The sequence below is a fragment of the Elephas maximus genome, chromosome 13, assembly GCF_024166365.1.
Source record: "Elephas maximus indicus isolate mEleMax1 chromosome 13, mEleMax1 primary haplotype, whole genome shotgun sequence".
Taxonomy (NCBI): Eukaryota; Metazoa; Chordata; class Mammalia; order Proboscidea; family Elephantidae; genus Elephas; species Elephas maximus.
Genome location: NC_064831.1, coordinates 29,790,633 through 29,807,636, shown reverse-complemented (window position 1 = coordinate 29,807,636; position 17,004 = coordinate 29,790,633). Strand labels below are relative to the sequence as shown.

General features: G+C 40.1%; 1 protein-coding gene across 3 annotated transcripts in view; it reads left to right on the top strand.

The window, feature by feature from the left end:
* TMEM131L (transmembrane 131 like) overlaps nt 1-17,004 on the top strand; it is a 191,424-nt gene that overhangs the window by 88,814 nt on the left and 85,606 nt on the right. For all 3 annotated transcript variants that reach the window (XM_049852639.1, XM_049852638.1, XM_049852640.1), the window contains exons 4-7: nt 41-109; nt 4,264-4,387; nt 5,721-5,837; nt 8,026-8,136. In XM_049852639.1, coding sequence (XP_049708596.1) covers nt 41-109; nt 4,264-4,387; nt 5,721-5,837; nt 8,026-8,136 — 421 coding nt within the window. The remainder of the gene's footprint in view (nt 1-40; nt 110-4,263; nt 4,388-5,720; nt 5,838-8,025; nt 8,137-17,004) is intronic.

Genomic DNA, 17,004 nt, shown 5'->3' with positions numbered 1-17,004 from the left:
TACGACAAAAGCCAATTTCTGTTTTCTTTTTCTGTTTTAGCTTCTCGGACAAGCTATTTAGTGAAAAGGGCTTGCATTTTCAGCCGTCAGTTCTAGATTTTGGAATACAGTAAGTATCTTTTTTTTTTTGGTAATTCTTAATACTCATTCTATTCTTATTACTGGCTTGTAAGATACCTTATATGTATATGTACAATGTTAAATACATTTTCAAGGAACCCTGGTGGTACAATGGTTAAACGTCAGCTGCTAACTGAAGGAAAGGTTGGTGGTTGGAACCTACCAGTGGCTCCGGGGAGAAAAGATTTGGTGATCTGCTCCCGTAAAGATTTCAGGCTAGGAAACCCCGTGGGGGCAGTTCTACTCTGTCCTATTGGGTCACCATGAGTTGGAATAGACTCGAGGGCACATAACAACAACAACAAATACATACTAAGTATAATAATAATATCAAGGGATGTTGATCCTAAAACTTGTTAAAAGGGACATTTTCATGAAAAGTAAGGTGTAAGAGTTGTTTTCAGCTCCACTTTCAGTTTTTGATAAATACATTTTGTAATATTTATAGTAATGAGAATTAAAAAAATAAGAAGCCAGTATTAAGTCTTTTTTTTCCAACAAATTAGGCTATTTTGTAATGAGAAACTCAATTTATGAATTCTTTTAAGTTAGATTCATTTACTCACTTACTTGTTTATACTGCTTGCTACACCTTGGGGATTCCAGGTGACAGTATATGAACGTTAGTTATTGTTAGGATTAAGATATTGTCCTTGCCTTGACGGTACTCAAGTCAAGGGGGGAAACAGTGTAAGAGCTAGGAATTAAACTCACAGTCCATTAAGTATGAGATGAAGGGAATGTGATCAGGAGTGTTGGAGAAAGCGAAAAGGGAGAAGCCGTGGAGAGTGGGGAACTTACGAACTCTTGTTGGATGTGATAAAGTTTGAGACTTAAAAGTGCTTGACTCCCTGAATGCAGAATTTTGCCGTATCGAAAAGGTGAATTAGTATTGTTTCAAAGATGGGGTGAAAGATTGTTTCAGGTGTAAAAGTGCTGCTTGTTTTAGCGGCCTGGTGCATCACCGTAATTTTACTAAGAGCTTTTTTGAGTTACAAGAAAAGCCACGTGAATGAAATAACCATGGTGGAAGGAGAACATCTGGGGTGGGTTAGTGGTGGCCTCCTGGTATTCGTCTGGATTACCTTCCTTACATTTCCTTCTGATGGTCAGAAGTTTAGAGCTGCAGTAAGGCAGAGTAAAAGCTCAGTTTGAGAGTACCTTGTTGAGCTTCTAAAGGGGATGCTGTAAAAGAAGAGATACAGTCGTGGAGTGAGTTTGCTGACTTTACAAGACTCTAGGCGGCTGCTCTGTTGTTTTTGAATTTTTATATTTTTACTCTCAGATAAGGAAATTTAATAGAAATTGAATTGATGATGAAACCTCACTGATTGCAGATTATGAGAGAGCACTTTGCTTTTGTGAACCATCTTTATTGTAAAAAGAATTTTTAATGCAGGACCTATTTTAAAGAGTATAAATTATAGATTGGTAGATATAATAAGATGGATAGTAGTAAATATAGTTAAATTGGGATAACAATTCCAGTTCATAGGATCCTGGATGTCTATAATGTATTTATTCTTCTGTAACACAAAAATCCTGTAGTCAACACGCATGGGTGTGTATATATTAGCTGCCTGCATCAGTTACTGGTGCTGGTAGCTGTAAGCATGTGGAAAGAATGTTTAAAGGCTTTGATTTGAACTACCTTTTGGGATTCAGCTGCATTTATGTAGTGCTTTACAGTTATCAAAATCATTTGTCAAAGTTCTCTTGTCATTTGAGCCTTATATCAATTCTGGGAAGACACTTAAGACAGGTGTGTGTGTGTGAGAGAGAGAGAGAATATGAATCACCTTCAGATACCTCTGTGTAATGAGAATGTTTATACATTTGTTGCTGAGCAGTAATGTGGTTTTCCCAAGGCCATTTCACCAGAAGTGGCTGAATAAACCTTCTGATTTCTAAGCCAATACTCAGCATGCTCTTTTTCTTGTGAGATCCAGGATATGATTATGGGAATAAATTATTTTGAAGTTTAAAAAAACCTCAATTAGAACAAACTATATATAATCTAAATTAGCACCTATTTTAAATTAGTCAAGGTTTACATCTAACAGAAGACATAATTTATAAGCATATTAGATTAAGACTTTAGCCTGAGAGCTCTCCTGATTTCTTCACTGCCCTGAATTCAGCTTTTGCTGTTAATGTTTATTTTGATGTTGACCTGGGTCAAGCCCCATTCCTTTTCATAGCTTTGGTTTCCCTCTAAGATTCAAAATCAGGATCATGTTATTCCATTGCCCTCTGCCTCCTTTGTAAGGCTTGTTTTAAGGGTTAATATCCTACAGGTCCCAAGATCAAAAGTGCTAATCATTCATAAGAGATTTTAATCATTCTTTCAGTGGTATTAAATTAATAGAATGTCTTCCAGTTGTCACTAGTGCAGGAAATTTGTCTCCCTCTAACACTTAAAAATAGAATAAAAATAGCACAGGGGTGAGTAGATGTCAGCCAGTGTTCCCTGCTGGGTCTGGCCAGGTTGCTGTGGGTACGGTGACCGGGCTCGGTAGCCTTGCAGTTTTGCAGCCCTAACTTTCTAATGTGTTTTCTCTGGGAGGACATTTGTATTCTCTGAAACCAAAAATCTTGTATTCTAGTTATGTGAATGGAATACAAAGGTTGGAGGATAAGTATTAATAATTTTGCTGATTGATTCTTGTTATTCAAGCCTAAAACCACAGAAGTCTTTATGTATTTAATTGAGGAGGAAAAGGCAAATGTGAGGCCAGTGCTCTGGGATAGGGATTTCTGAGGTGACTTATGATGGTGCAAAAAAATTTCTAATGTTATTACTTGAGAACACAAAAAAAAAAAAAAAAAAAGATTTTAATCACACAGTTGTGTATTTTATTTGTAATTGGCTATAAAGATTTTATTTTTTAAAAATGCACATTGGACATATTAAACCTTCAGGTAAGGCTTATGATTAAAAGTAGGAGGAAAAACTAGAAGAAAAGGCCTTGAGGACTTGGTGGTGGTAAATACAGTATTTTGGAAGTCTCAGGCATAAGAGCATACATTTCATTTTCCCTTAAGCCAGTATTTTTAGAATCAGAATAAAATTAGAGAAATACAGGCATAATATATATGAAGGTCTTTTTTTTTTTTTTTTTTTTCTCAATTTAAAATATAGTTTGATTTCTGGGCTGTACTAATGACTACTGTGAGCGTATTGAAAACTGGATAAATGACTTCAGTGAAATTTTTGCTGACTCTTTAATTATTGCAGCATAATTCAGCCAGAGAGAATTTGTGTTGGGCAGTAGGAATCGAAAATAGATGATTAGAAGGGACGGTGCAGGTAGCTCCAGGTCGGTGGCCAGAGCCCTGCTCCCCTCGCCCTGCAGTTCTGTGTCCGGAGCTGGTGGTGTAGGTGCAGACCATTGACTGACCTTACAGCCTTCACCATATGGAGCACTGGCTGTAGAGCTGGCACGCTCCTCTGAGGCTCACGGGGAGTTTGGAATTATATATAAAGCTTTATGTGTGTGCATGTTTGCGGAGGGAGAAGCCATTGCTTTTATCAGAGTTTTCTGAAAAGCTCGCAATTTAAACCACGGCTAGAGAGCACTGCAGGGTTTTCATTCTTGCCCCAAGAGTGGCATTTAGCAACAATTAAAGTTTTCCTCCTTTCAGATCTAGCAAAGAGCAGTCTTTTTGTGAGTGAGAATTTTATATATGTGTGTGTGTATATATATATATATATGCATATTTTTTAAATCTCTTTAAATTTATTACTTCAAAAACAAACCCAAAGACATTTGGGTTTTTCTGTGAGTACCGTTGGTTATCTAAAAATGTATTTCCATTTGAATTAAAGAACCTAATCAGTGAAGTGCCTGTTTCGCATTATGGGTTTTTTATAAGCATTTATGTAATGGCCCAAATGGGTCAAATTCTTCTAACACAAAAACCAGTAGGGTGCTAGTGTGAATGGGCATAAGGCTTGTAAAAGGACTTTTTAAGAAAAATTCTCATGGATTAAGTATTTTATTATTAATAAGATTTGATAATGGTTGCTTTTAGATTTATGATGAATGTCAACAGGTTTCTGGGTTAAGGAAATACATATATACGTATAGTTATATTTATAGCCACACAATACATCACCTTTTCTCGTGTTTCCCGTCCTAGGTTCCTGGGCCATCCAGCAGCAAAGATCCTTTATGCTTACAACCCTAGTAGGGATAGCGAGGTGGTGGTGAATTCGGTGTTTACAGCTGCTAGACATTTTCATGTGCCTCCTGTTCATTGCAGGGTGAGTGTTGATGTACTCTTGGAAACTATGCTGTGGCGGGCTGCCAGGTGCTCTTGCTTTCTTTGGCTGGAAGTTTCAGCTTTTTGCTCCCTTGTCTTCCCTTTTTCTGCTACCCAGACTGTTTCCTTCTGCATGTGTGCTTTTGCATTTATTTTTACAGTTGTTCATTTTCATAGTTTTGGTGGCTCTTGATACGTATAGGGGAAAAAAGTTTAAAGAGCCTAAACTAGGTAGTAATGTATGTACATTTAATATGAATAATGACTAATGAAAACCTTGTATTATTTGTCTTGAAATTATGACAAATGCTAAAGCATTTAGTAGCTAATACAAGTTTACAGCTGTGGTCTCCTCACCTTGCGACTTACTAAGAAAGTTACGATTCCTCCTGTGTAAATATAAGGCTTACAAGGTGGTAGATGGATCCTTATAAGCTAATTCATACCATAACACAGCTCAAAATCCTGGTTCTTCTTATAGTTAAAATTTCAGTGGTCTTAAGCTTTTAATGGAGATCCTAATTGCTCATGGGAGCCCTGGTGGCCCAGTGCTGATTGATTTTTATATTGCTCACTATGTCAGATTGACAGTATACATATACAATATATATGTATATAATGAAACCAAACCCTTTGCTGTTGAGCCGATTCCATCTCAGAGCGACCCTGTAGGACAGAGTAGAACCCTCCCAGAGGGTTGTTGCAAGGCTATAATCTTTAGGGAAGCAAACTGCCACATCTTTCTCTCACAGAGTGGCTGGTGGGTTCTAACTGCCGACCTTTCAGTTAGCAGCCAAGTACTTTAACCACTGCACCACCAGGCCATATATGCATATATATATCTTTTTTCTTTTTCTTAATACCGGGACTAAGGAAATGGTGTAAGAGGCAGGGGAGCAATGTTATTTTGTTTATGCCAGTCTGTCCAGGTAAACCTTGCTCCTGATTTTCATTAAGGATTAACATGCTTGTTATGTTGATTATTCTCTGTACTTAAGTAGAGATAGAACTGTGTTAGATAAAGGCTGTTGAACACATGAGTAAGGAAGAGGAGGGGAAAGGAAGGATGTGAGACACATGATTCCTATCTAAAGTGAAAGGACTTGGCAACATCTTGCCATAAGTCTGTGGTATGTTCTTTGAAATATTCTCTTAGGTTGTTGGATGGTGATCAGTTTAGGGATTCTCAGGACCTCATGATGCATATAAATCAAGGGTGCAGACTATGCAAAAATCTGTTAACAGTATTACCAGAAAGAAAGTCCGTGAAAGATAATTTATGAAAAGGGAGTAGCATTCCAAATAGCTAATTTGGTACCCTTTTTTTCCCCTAGGTAATTCCAGCAATGGGAAAAACTTCTTTCAGGATTATTTTCCTACCTACTGAAGAAGGAAGCATTGAAAGTTCTTTATTTATTAATACCTCCTCATACGGAGTCCTTTCCTATCATGTAAGTAACTTTTTCCTCTTTTCACATCATTTGTTTGTCTACTTAACTAACAGGTTTGGATACTTTTAAAAAGATTTGGAAATGTCAGCTGCATGCTTTTTGTCAGTAAAATATAAGACTCTTAGTGATGTTAAACTTACCAGCTGTCACATTCTTCCACCTCATGCGCTAGGGTTTGCTGTCTTCAGTACAGAGAACAGAGCCATAACCCTCAGTATGAATCTTTGGAAGGTTATTGGAACAAAACAAAGGAATCTATCACACTCACTTTTCCAGTATAAAATATAGCAGGCTTTCAAAACTTAGGGCTTTCACTCCTGTACAATTCATGGAGGGAGCTATAGAGGCAACCTCTAGTGATTCGACCTACCTCCTCTCCTTGGCTCAGGAATATATCTAAGCAGGAAGCATTGATGGTGTGCTGGGAGCCAGTTCCCATGGAGCTCACTAAACATCAAGGTACTAGAAGGGGAGCATGAAGAATCTTCTGTTCACAAAAAGAGCTCAGAATCTTTACCTTAAGTGGTACCTGTGACATTGTAACAGGGTGTGGCATCAAGTAATTTATGTGCCAAGATCAGCCCTTTTTGTGGTTAATTCTTATTAATCCCACTAAACTGTTGGTCCCGTATCAAAAGAGTTACCTATTTGTCAAAAGATTGACCACAGTGAGGAACATTCAGCTGAAGTATAGCAATATTCATTGTGTCGTGTGGAGACAGAGGTAATTATAATAGTTGGAATAAAAGAATCTTGAAGGCCAAGTCGTGAATACAGATTTACTTGGGAAAGCTACTTTAGCATTATGATCAGTGTTTTTCTTTTAATAATTTTTATTGTGCTTTAAGTGAAAGTTTACAAATCAAGTCAGTCTCTCACACAGAAACCCATGTGCACCTTGCTACACACTCCCAATTACTCTCCCCCAATGAGACAGCCCGCTCTCTCCCTCCACGCTCTCTTTTCGTGTCCATTTCGCCAGCTTCTAACCCCCTCCACCCTCATCTCCCCTCCAGGCAGGAGATGCCAACATAGTCTCAGGTGTCCACCTGATGCAAGAAGCTCACTCCTCACCAGCATCCCTCTCCAACCCATTGTCCAGTCCAATCCATGTCTGAAGAGTTGGCTTCGGGAATGGTTCCTTCTAGTCTCAGTCAGACCATTAAATCTGGTCTTATGACAATTTGGGGTCTGCATCCCACTGTTCTCCTGCTCCCTCAGGGGTTCTCTGTTATGTTCCCTGTCAGGGCAGTCATCAGTTGTAGCCAGGCGCTATCTAGTTGCTCTGGTCTCAGGATGATGTAGTCTCTGGTTCATGTGGCCCTTTCTGTCTCTTGGGCTCATAATTGGCTTGTGTCGTTGGTGTTTTTCTTTCTGCTTTGATCCAGGTGAGTTGAGACCAATTGATGCATCTTAGATGGCTGCTTGCTAGCGTTTAAGACTCCAGACGCCACTCTTCAGAGTGGGATGCAGAATGTTTTCTTAATAGATTTTATTATGCCAATTGACTCAGATGTCCCCTGAAACCATGGTTCCCAGACCCCTGCCCCTGTTACGCTGGCCTTCAAAGCATTCAGTTTATTTGGGAAACTTCTTTGCTTTTGGTTTAGTCCAGTTGTGCTGACCTCCCCGTATTGTGAGCTGTCTTTCCCTTCACCTAAAGTAGTTCCTATCTACTATCTAATTAGTGAATGCCCTTCTCCCACCCTCCCTCCCTCCCCCCCCTCGTAACCACAAGAGAATGTTTTCTTCTGAGTTTAAATTGTTCCTCCAGTTCTTATAATAGTGGTCTTATACAATATTTGTCCTTTTGCAAATGGCTAATTTCACTCAGCATAAAGCCTTCCAGGTTCCTCCGTGTTATGAAATGTTTCACGGATTCCTCACTGTTCTTTATCGATGTGTAGTATTCCATTGTGTGAATATACCGTAGTTTATTTATCCATTCATCTGTTGATGGGCACCTTGGTTGCTTCCACCTTTTTGCTATTGTAAACAGTGCTGCAGTGAACATGGGTGTGCATGTATCTGTTCGTGTAAAGGCTGTTATTTCTCTAGGATATAGTCCAAGGAGTGGGATTGCTGGCTTGTATGGTAGTTCTATTGCCAGCTTTTTAAGGAAGCGCCAAATCTGGTCAATGTGTTTTAAAGCTCTAATATAAGTGTAATTCTCTTTTTGTCTCTGCAGGTATCTGGAATTGGCACTCGCAGAATCCCTGCTGAAGAGTCTGCAAAGCCACCACCCAGTGCTTACTTCCTACTTCCGCAGGTTCAGAGCATTCAGCTTTCACAAACACAGGTAATTTTAATAGTGGATTTATTTTGAATGTCAGTAAACACAAAACTTTGTAACCTAAATTTATTCATCTTTTGCGAAGTACAGAATTGGGGTTGTATTATTGTCAGGTTTTTAACAAAAATGCTGTTATAATAGAAGTATTATATATACGTAAAGTATCAGTCCACCACTTGGCTGTCAGTTTGTTGTACTGTGGTGGCTTGTGTGTAACTGATGCTGGAAGCTCTGCCACTGGTATTTCAAATACCAGCATGGTCACCCTTGGTGGACAGGCTTCAGTGGACCTTCCAGACTAAGACATTAGGAATAAGGACCTGGTGATCTACTTCTAAAAAAATTGGCCATTGAAAACCAGTGGAACATTGTCTGTATGGTGCTGGAAGATGAGCCCCTCAGGTTGGAAGGCACTCAAAATATGACTGGGGAAGAGCTGCCTCCTCAAAGTAGAGTCAACCTTAATGACATGGATGGAGTCAAGCTTTCAGGACCTTCATTTCCTGCTGTGGCATGCCTCAAAGTGAGAGGAAACAGTGGCAAGCATCTATTAATAATTGGAATGTGGAGTGTATGAAGTATAAATCTACAAAAATTGGAAGTCATCAAAAAGGAAATGGAATGCATAAACATCGATATCCTAGACATTAGTGAGCTGAAATGGACTCTGTTGGCCATTTTGAATTGGACACTCATATGATCTGCTATGCCAGGAATGACATGTTGAAGAGGAACGATGTTGCATTCATTGTCGAAAGGAACTTTTCAAGATCTGTCCTAAAATACAACGCTGTCAGTGATAGGATAATATCCATACCCCTGCAAGTAAGACCAGTTAATACAACTATTATTCACTAACCAGTAAGGCCAAAGGTGAAGAAATTGAAGATTTTTACCAAATTTTGCAGTCTGAAATTGATCAAACATGCAATCAAGATGCATTAATAATTACTGGTGGTTGAAATGCGAAAGTTGGAAACAAAGAAGAAGGATCAGTAGTTGGAATATACAGCCTTGGTGATAGAAATGACTCCGGAGATCCAGTGATAGAATTTTGTAAGACCAATGACCTATTCATTGCAAATACCTTTTCTCAACAATATAAACAGCGACTGTACACAGGGATGTTGCTGGATGGAGTACCTGAGAATCAAATTGACTGCATCTTTGGAAAGAGATAGTGGAAAAGCTCGATATCATTAGTCAGAACAAGGCCAGGGGCTGACTGCAGAACAGACCATCAATTGCTCATATGCAAGTTCAAGTCGAAGCTAAAGGAAATTAAAACAAGTCCCCGAGAGGCAGGGTATGTCCTTGAGTATATCCCACCTGAATTTACAGACCATCTGAAGAATAGATTTGATGCATTGGACAGTAATGACTGAAGACGGGGTGAGTTGTAAGATGACATCAAGGACATGATGCATGGAGAAAGCAAGGAGTCCTTGAAGAGACAGGAAAGAGAAAGAAAAGATCAAAATGGATGTCAGACTCTGAAACTTGCTCTTGAACGTAAAATAGCTAAAGCTACTGGAAGGTATGATGAAGTAAAAGCACTGAACAGAAGATTTCAAAGGGTGGCTCAAGAAGACAAAGGAAAGTATTATAATGAAATGTGCAAAGACCTAGAGTTAGAGGATCAAAAGGGAAGAACATGCTTGGCATTTCTTAGGCTGAAAGAACTAAAGAAAATTATTCAAGCTTTGAGTTGCGATATTGAAGGATTCTACGGGAGGTGGAAGGAATACAGAGTAACTGTACCAAAAAGAATCGGTCGACGGTTCAACCGCTTCAGGAGGTAACATATGATAAAGAACTGATAGAATTGAAGAAGTCCAAGCTGTACTGAAAATATTGGCGAAAAACGAGCCTCCAGGAATTGATGGAATACCAATTAAGATGTTTTAACAAACGGATGCAGTGCAGAAGCACTCAGTGGTCTCTGCTGAGAAATTTGGAAGACAGCCACCTGGCCAGCTGACTGGAAGAGATTCATATTTGTGACTGTTCCAAAGAAAGGAGAGTCAACGGAACATAGAAATTATTGAATAGTATCATTAATACCAAGGTGCAAGTAAAATTTTGCTGAAGATAATTCAAATACGGTTGCAGCAGTACATAGATGGGAACTGCGAGAAATTCAGACTGGATCCAGAAGGGAACATGGAACGAGTGATATCATTGCTGATGTCAGAGGGATCTTGGCTAAAAGAGAATACCGGGAAGCTGAACTGTATGAAGAAGAACACGACATCAGGGTTGGGGGAAGACTCATTAACAACCGGTGATATGCAGATGACATAACCTTACTTGCTAAAAGTGAGGAGAACTTGAAGCACTTACTGATGAAGGTCAAAGACGGCAGCCTTCAGTACGGATTACACCTCAACATAAAGACAACAAAAATCCTCACAACTGGACCAATAAGTAACATCATGACAAACGGAGAAAATATTGAAGTTGACCAGGATTTCATTTTACTTGGATCCACATTTAGCATCCATGGAAGCAGCAGTCAAGAAATCAAATGACATATTGCATCCGGCAAATCTGCTGCAAAACACTTAACCTGTTAAAAAGCAGAGATGTCGTCTTGAAGACTAAAGTGTGCCTGACCCAAGCCATGATACTTTCATTCACGTCATGTTCTTGCAAAAACTTGGCAATGAATAAGGAAGACCAAAGAATTGATGTATTTGAAATATGGTGTCGATGAACAACATTGAATATGCCATGGACTGCTGGAAGAATGAACAAATCTGTCTTGGAAGAAGTACAGCCTGAAGCTCCTTAGAAGCATATACTTTGACATCTTATCAGAGGGGACCAGTCCCTGAAGGAGGACATTATGCTTGGTAAAGTCAGGAAAAAAGAGGAAACCCTCAACGAGATGGATGGACACAGTAGCTCCAGCAATGGGCTCAGACACAGCAGTGATTGTGAGGATGGTGCATGACTGGGCAGTGTTGTTGTACATAGGGTGGCAGTGAGTCGAAACAGACGTGATGGCACCTAAAAGCAACAACAAAGTGTCAGTGGAATCCATGTAGTTATTCTTAATGGCGTATAGTTCAAGGTTTTGAGGTTCCATAGGTTGCTTCATCTATTCATTGGTCATTTGAAATGTTTTCCATTTTTCATTATTATTACTTTTAAGCTATGCATATATTTTATTTTTAAGCTATGCATGTATTTTATAAGTTTCTTCTTTACCCTTTTGGATTATCTGTTTCCTTCAGGTGTATTTCATTAAGAGAGATTCTGTCGTTAACAACTGCACTGTTTCATTAAAAAAAAAAAAAAAAATTAGAGCTTGTTAAATTGTGCTGGGGTGCTTTTCACGGTCACCAGTAAGGTCTCAGTCTTTCACCTCCCCACTTCTAGTCCTGCCTGGTTGTGTGGCTTAGAGGAAAGAAATGTTTTTGTAGGTGTATTTCTTTATTTTATTAATAGCTTATAGAGTTGGCCATTTCCCCCACTTTGATTATTCTTATTTTCTTGTACTATTGAGAACATTTTTTTAATTATGGTAAATATGTACATAACAGAACAGTTGCCATTTCAGCATTCTTCACATGTACAATTCAGTGGTGTTAATTTTCTTTATCGTGTTGTTCAGTCATCACCATTACCTGTTTCCATGTTTTCCCATCACCTTTAACAGAAGCTTAGTGTCCCCTAAGCAGTGAGTCACTCCCCCCGGCCTTTGGTAACCGCTATGAACTTTGGTCTCCGTATCCTTGCCTATTCTAGCTGTTTCATGTAAGTGAGGTCATACAATATTTGTCCCTTTGTGACTTACTTATTTCACTCGGCATGTTTTCTAGGTTCGTTTATGTTCTAGCATGTATCAGGACTTCATTTCTCTTTATTACTGAGTAGTATTTCCTTGTATGTATATACCATATTTTATTTATCCATTCATTTGGTGATAGATATTTAGGTTGCTTCTGCCTTTTGGCCACTGTGCTGCAGTGAACATTGGTGTACAAGTTATCTGTTTGTGTTCCTGCTTTTAGTTCTCTGGGGTCTAGACCTTGGAGTGGAATTGCTGGATCATGTGGCAGCTCTGTGTTTAACTTTTTGGGAAACTGCCAAATTGTTACGGAGAATTTTTAAAGTTGAAAAACTTTTGAACTAATATATTATGAACTTTTCCTACGCTTTGTTTCTGATTGATAAATTAAGAATATTGCTAGGAATAAAAAACAAAAAAAAGAACATTGCTGGAATTTTCAGTCAGTAGACACAGGTTTGGTTTTGGTTTGGAGGAGTAGTACCCAGAATTTTCGTTTATTCAGCAGTTTTATTGAACCTGTGCTGTGAGCCAGGCATTGTCCTAGAGTTTCTATGTTCATGGAGTTTATATTCCGTTGGGGGAGATAAACAAAATTAACTACGTGTAATATCTGAGAGCTTTGTCACCAAATAGATAATTCCTAGGGATTTTTAATGTTACATTGAAACCTGTTGGAGCTGGAACTTGACGCTTTTGCCTTGTTTTTCCGGGCCTTTTTTTTTTGGAAGCTTTTGCCTTTAACAGGGTGCCGTGTTACCGTTTTTCTGTTGCTCGTTTTAGTGGAAAATATTTGTGTTTTACTTCTCTGACGGGTTTTCACCTTATGCAGATTCTGGCGTTCACAGGTTTTACTGTATCATCTTCATTTTTATAAAATTGAGTAGCCCCTCTTCCAGGAGGAAACCCTGGTGGCACAGTGGTTAAGAGCTACAGCTGCTAACCAGAAGGTCAGCAGTTCAAATCTACCAGCTGCTCCTGGAAGCCCTATGGGGCAGTTCTGCTCTGTCCTCTAGGGTTGCCATGAGTTGGAATTGACTCGACAGCAATGGGTTTGGTTTTCCAGGATTTTAAGGAAGATTTCTTTTTAATATGCACACTTGGATTTGGGACCATGGGAATGCACTGGAAGGTTTTCAGCAGGGGACTGATGTGACCTGACTTGCACTTTTGAAAAAGAGGCTGGGAAGAGCTAGATAAGCTTAATTTGCATATGCTGACAGAATGGGTGTCAGCGGGTGAACATATTTAGCTTTATCTGTGCGCTCCTTTTCAGAAAAGAGGGGCAGCTGAGAAGGTCCAGATTTCTCAGGTGACTGAGATTGAGAACTCCCAGTGCCAGATGCTGTGTTAAACACGTTGCTGTCAAGTCGATTCCGACTCATAGCAACCCCGTAGGACAGAGTAGAGCTGCCCCATAGGCTTTCCAAGGCTGTAATCTTTATGGAAGCAGACTGCCACATCCTTCTTCCGCAGAGCAGCTGGTGGGTTTGTACCGTTGACCTTTTGGCTAACAGCCAAATGCTTAACCACTGTGCCACCTGGGCTCCTATGAGGCTGTGTTAGCGGTGATACAAGTACTGAACAGAGACATGTGGTCAGATTACTGTGGTCAGTGGGGCTTAATTTAAGAATACGTGACGTGGAATTCGGGGAGAGAGGAAACTGACCCTGCAGGTCTCCTAGAGAGCAGACGCATCTTGCCCACGGTCCACTCTACCTGACAGGTACTGTCTACCTCCCACTTGCCCACTGCCCCCTTGCATCTAGCTCATCTTCATCTCTCCCTGGATTGCTGTAGTAGTTCCTCAACTGGTCTTTGGCTCTTTTCAGCCCTTTTCCCAAAATACATGTTGGCTGACATCAGTCCCTTTAAGTGCATTCCAGTTGGATTTAGGATTTACACCAGGTCCTTATCTCAGTGGCCTTGCATGGTCTGGCCATTGTCTCTCCCCAGCATCGTTGCACAGCACTCTTGTTCTCTGCGTTCCAGTCACACCAGCCTTCTTTGGCTGCAGCCATGTGCCATTTTCCCTCCTGCCGCAAGTTCTTTGAGTCTGAGGTGTCCTCAGCCCGCCCTCCAGTGTTTGTCCACATTAGCTGTTATTCATCCCGCCTTCTTTAACTCAAGCTTTAGCTCTGCAGGGCCTTGCCTTATCTCCCAAGTCTAGTTCAGGACATTTGTTAGACTGTCATACAGCCGTGTTCTGCCCCTTTGGAATCCTTAGCCTCAGTAAATAATTACACACCCACACGATGTCATTACTTAACCACCCTTTCCTTCATTCCATGGAATTTCAGCCCTTTGAAAACGGGGGCTGTCTGATTTGGCTCCTCATTTTATTCCCATCACCTGGCTCAGTGCCTGCCGTCAGAGGTGCCCAATATTAAACATTTGCTGAGGGAAGTTTTGGTCCTCAGGTAGCCCTGGAGCTGTCTCCACAGAAGCAGCTTCTGTTGCTTGCTGCCTTGTGTCCACCATGGCGGTGACTCGACTCTTCTGGTTCTTCCCTTCTGCTTTCACTGATAGCAACCACTGTCTCATGCCAGTCTCTTCACTGCCTCCTGCCATCTGTCTCTTTCTTTTTTCTGCATTATTGTTTGTTTAACAGCTTTATTGTGATATAATTCACATGCTATACAATTCACCCATTTAAAGTACCCAACTCAGTGGTTTTTAATATATTTACAGAGTTGTACAACCATCACACTATATAATTTTAGAACATTTTAATCTCCCCAAAAAGAGCCTGTATACCATTAGCAGTCCCTTCCTATCCCCCATCTTCCATGCCCCCGGCCCATGGCAACCATTAATCTACTTTCTGTCTTTATAGATTTGCCTATTCTGGACATTACAGATAAATCATACAGTATGTGGCCTTTTGTAATTGTGTCTTTCACTTTGTTTAATGTTTTCAAGGTGCAGCCATGTGGCAACATGTATCAGTACTTCATGCCTTTCTATTGCCAAATAATATTCCATTGTATGGATATACCATGATTTGTTTATCCATTCATTAAGTGATGGGCATTTGGGTTGCTTCCACTCTTTTTTGGCTCCTATGAATAATATTGCTATGACATTTGCACACAGGTTTGTGAAAACATATGTTCTCAGTTCTTTGGGTTATATACCCGGGAGTGGAATTGTTGTGTCATATGGTAACTCCAAGGAGCACTGGTGGCACAGTGGTTAAGCTCTCAGCCACTACCAAAAGGTCAGCAGTTCGAACCCACCTGCCTCTCATCAGGAGAAAGGTGTGAAATTAAATCATTATGAAAAAGCTGGGGCTCAGATGGTAATAGTACTTAAAAAGTATTTTTATGAAAAAGTTGTTGTTAGGTGCCGTCAAGTCAGTTCTGACCCATAGGGACCCTATAGGACAGAGTAGTACTGCCCCACAGAGTTCCTAAGGAGCAGCAACTGCCAACTTTTTTGGTTAGCAGCTGAGCTCTTAGGATCCCATAATTTTTATGTGAGTAAAAAGTACAGGCTGCCGATATGTTTGGGTCTGCTTTGTATTCATTGCCTACGTAGAGTTGGATTTTAGTAGAACACATTGAGTATTTCAGTTTTTTTCTGTCTTAAACGTAGGTAAAAAGATAAAAAGACGTGTGCAGGGAGAATAGTGTTGATAATGGGACCCACAAGCAATGTGGAAGGTGAAGACTCTTCCCACCTGTGAAATCTGATCAGAGAAGGAAAAGCAGCAGGAATGTCTTGTAGAACTGTGAGTGGGCGTCAGAAAATGGCACATGTGCTCAATGTGGGCAGATGCTCAGCAGTACATTAAGGACGCATAATTCAAATGGCATTTTTCAGATGGCCGTATCAGTTTCAAAACTTGAAAGAAATTTGAGTTGTCAGAGTAATCGCAGAAGACATCAGCAGACGCTCGGCTGCTGCAAACCTAACAAAATTCCACCATGAGGAAGTAAATTGGAAACAATCAGAAAACAGATGCACACTTTAATGCGGGATCATGGTGTACATGAATGTGAAACGCTTCCTGCCATTCCTGCTGCTAAAACACAGACATGAAGAAGATGTCATTGTCCAGCTGTAGCAGGATGAGTGGAGGATGGGGCTCTAGAGCTGTGCCTGGTCTCCAGGTGCCCAGAATGAGCGCCGTTTATTACTGTCTCTCCCCCAACTGGAATGTTTGCTCCCTGAGGACAAGGATCTTTGTTTTGTTCATTACCTGGCACTTTGTAGGTGCTCAGTTATTATACGTGTTAGCATGAATGAATGAGTTACTACCCTACCACACCCAGGGATAAACAGGGCAATTCTTATCAAGTAAGATTATAAAGCACAAAAATATACGTGCTCTCGGGCAGCTGTTTGAATAAATAATGCCATTGAATAAATATGTCATTGATTTTGCTTTAACTTACCTCCATCACTCCACACAAAGAGAAATAATGATTTTATTTAGGAATAAAAGTTAAGGTTGAGAGAAGACATGAGATTGCTCTGTGTGTGGCAATTGAATCATGAAAAAGCTGGAACTCAGATGGTAATAGTATCTCAAAAGTATTTGTATTATTCATAAGTTAGGATGTTTAAATAGGTCATTAAGGGGGAGCTGGTGCTCCATGGGAGACATTCTCAGACCTTCGGTTCATTTGCCTGAATGTGAACTTTTTGTATCCATATGAAGAAGTGCACCTCACATGTATACGAAAGCTGGACAATAAGTAAGGAAGACAATGAATAAGAAGAATGGTGCGTTCATTTGAATTACGGTATTAGCGAAGAATATTGAATATCCCATGGACTGTGAGCAGAACGAGCAAATCTGTTTTCGAAGAAGAAGAGCCAGAATGATCCTTAGAAGCAAAGATGGCAAGACTTTGTCTCATTTACTTTGGACATGTTATCAGGAGGGATCAGTCCCTGGAGAAGGACATCATGCCTAGTAAAGTAGAGGGTCAGCGAAAGAGAGGAAGACCCTCAATGAGGTGGGTTGACAAAGTGGGTGCAGCAATGGGCTCAGATGTAACAACGGTTGTGAGGATGGTCTAGGACCAGTCAACATTTCGTTCTGTTGTGCATAGAATTGCTGTGACTT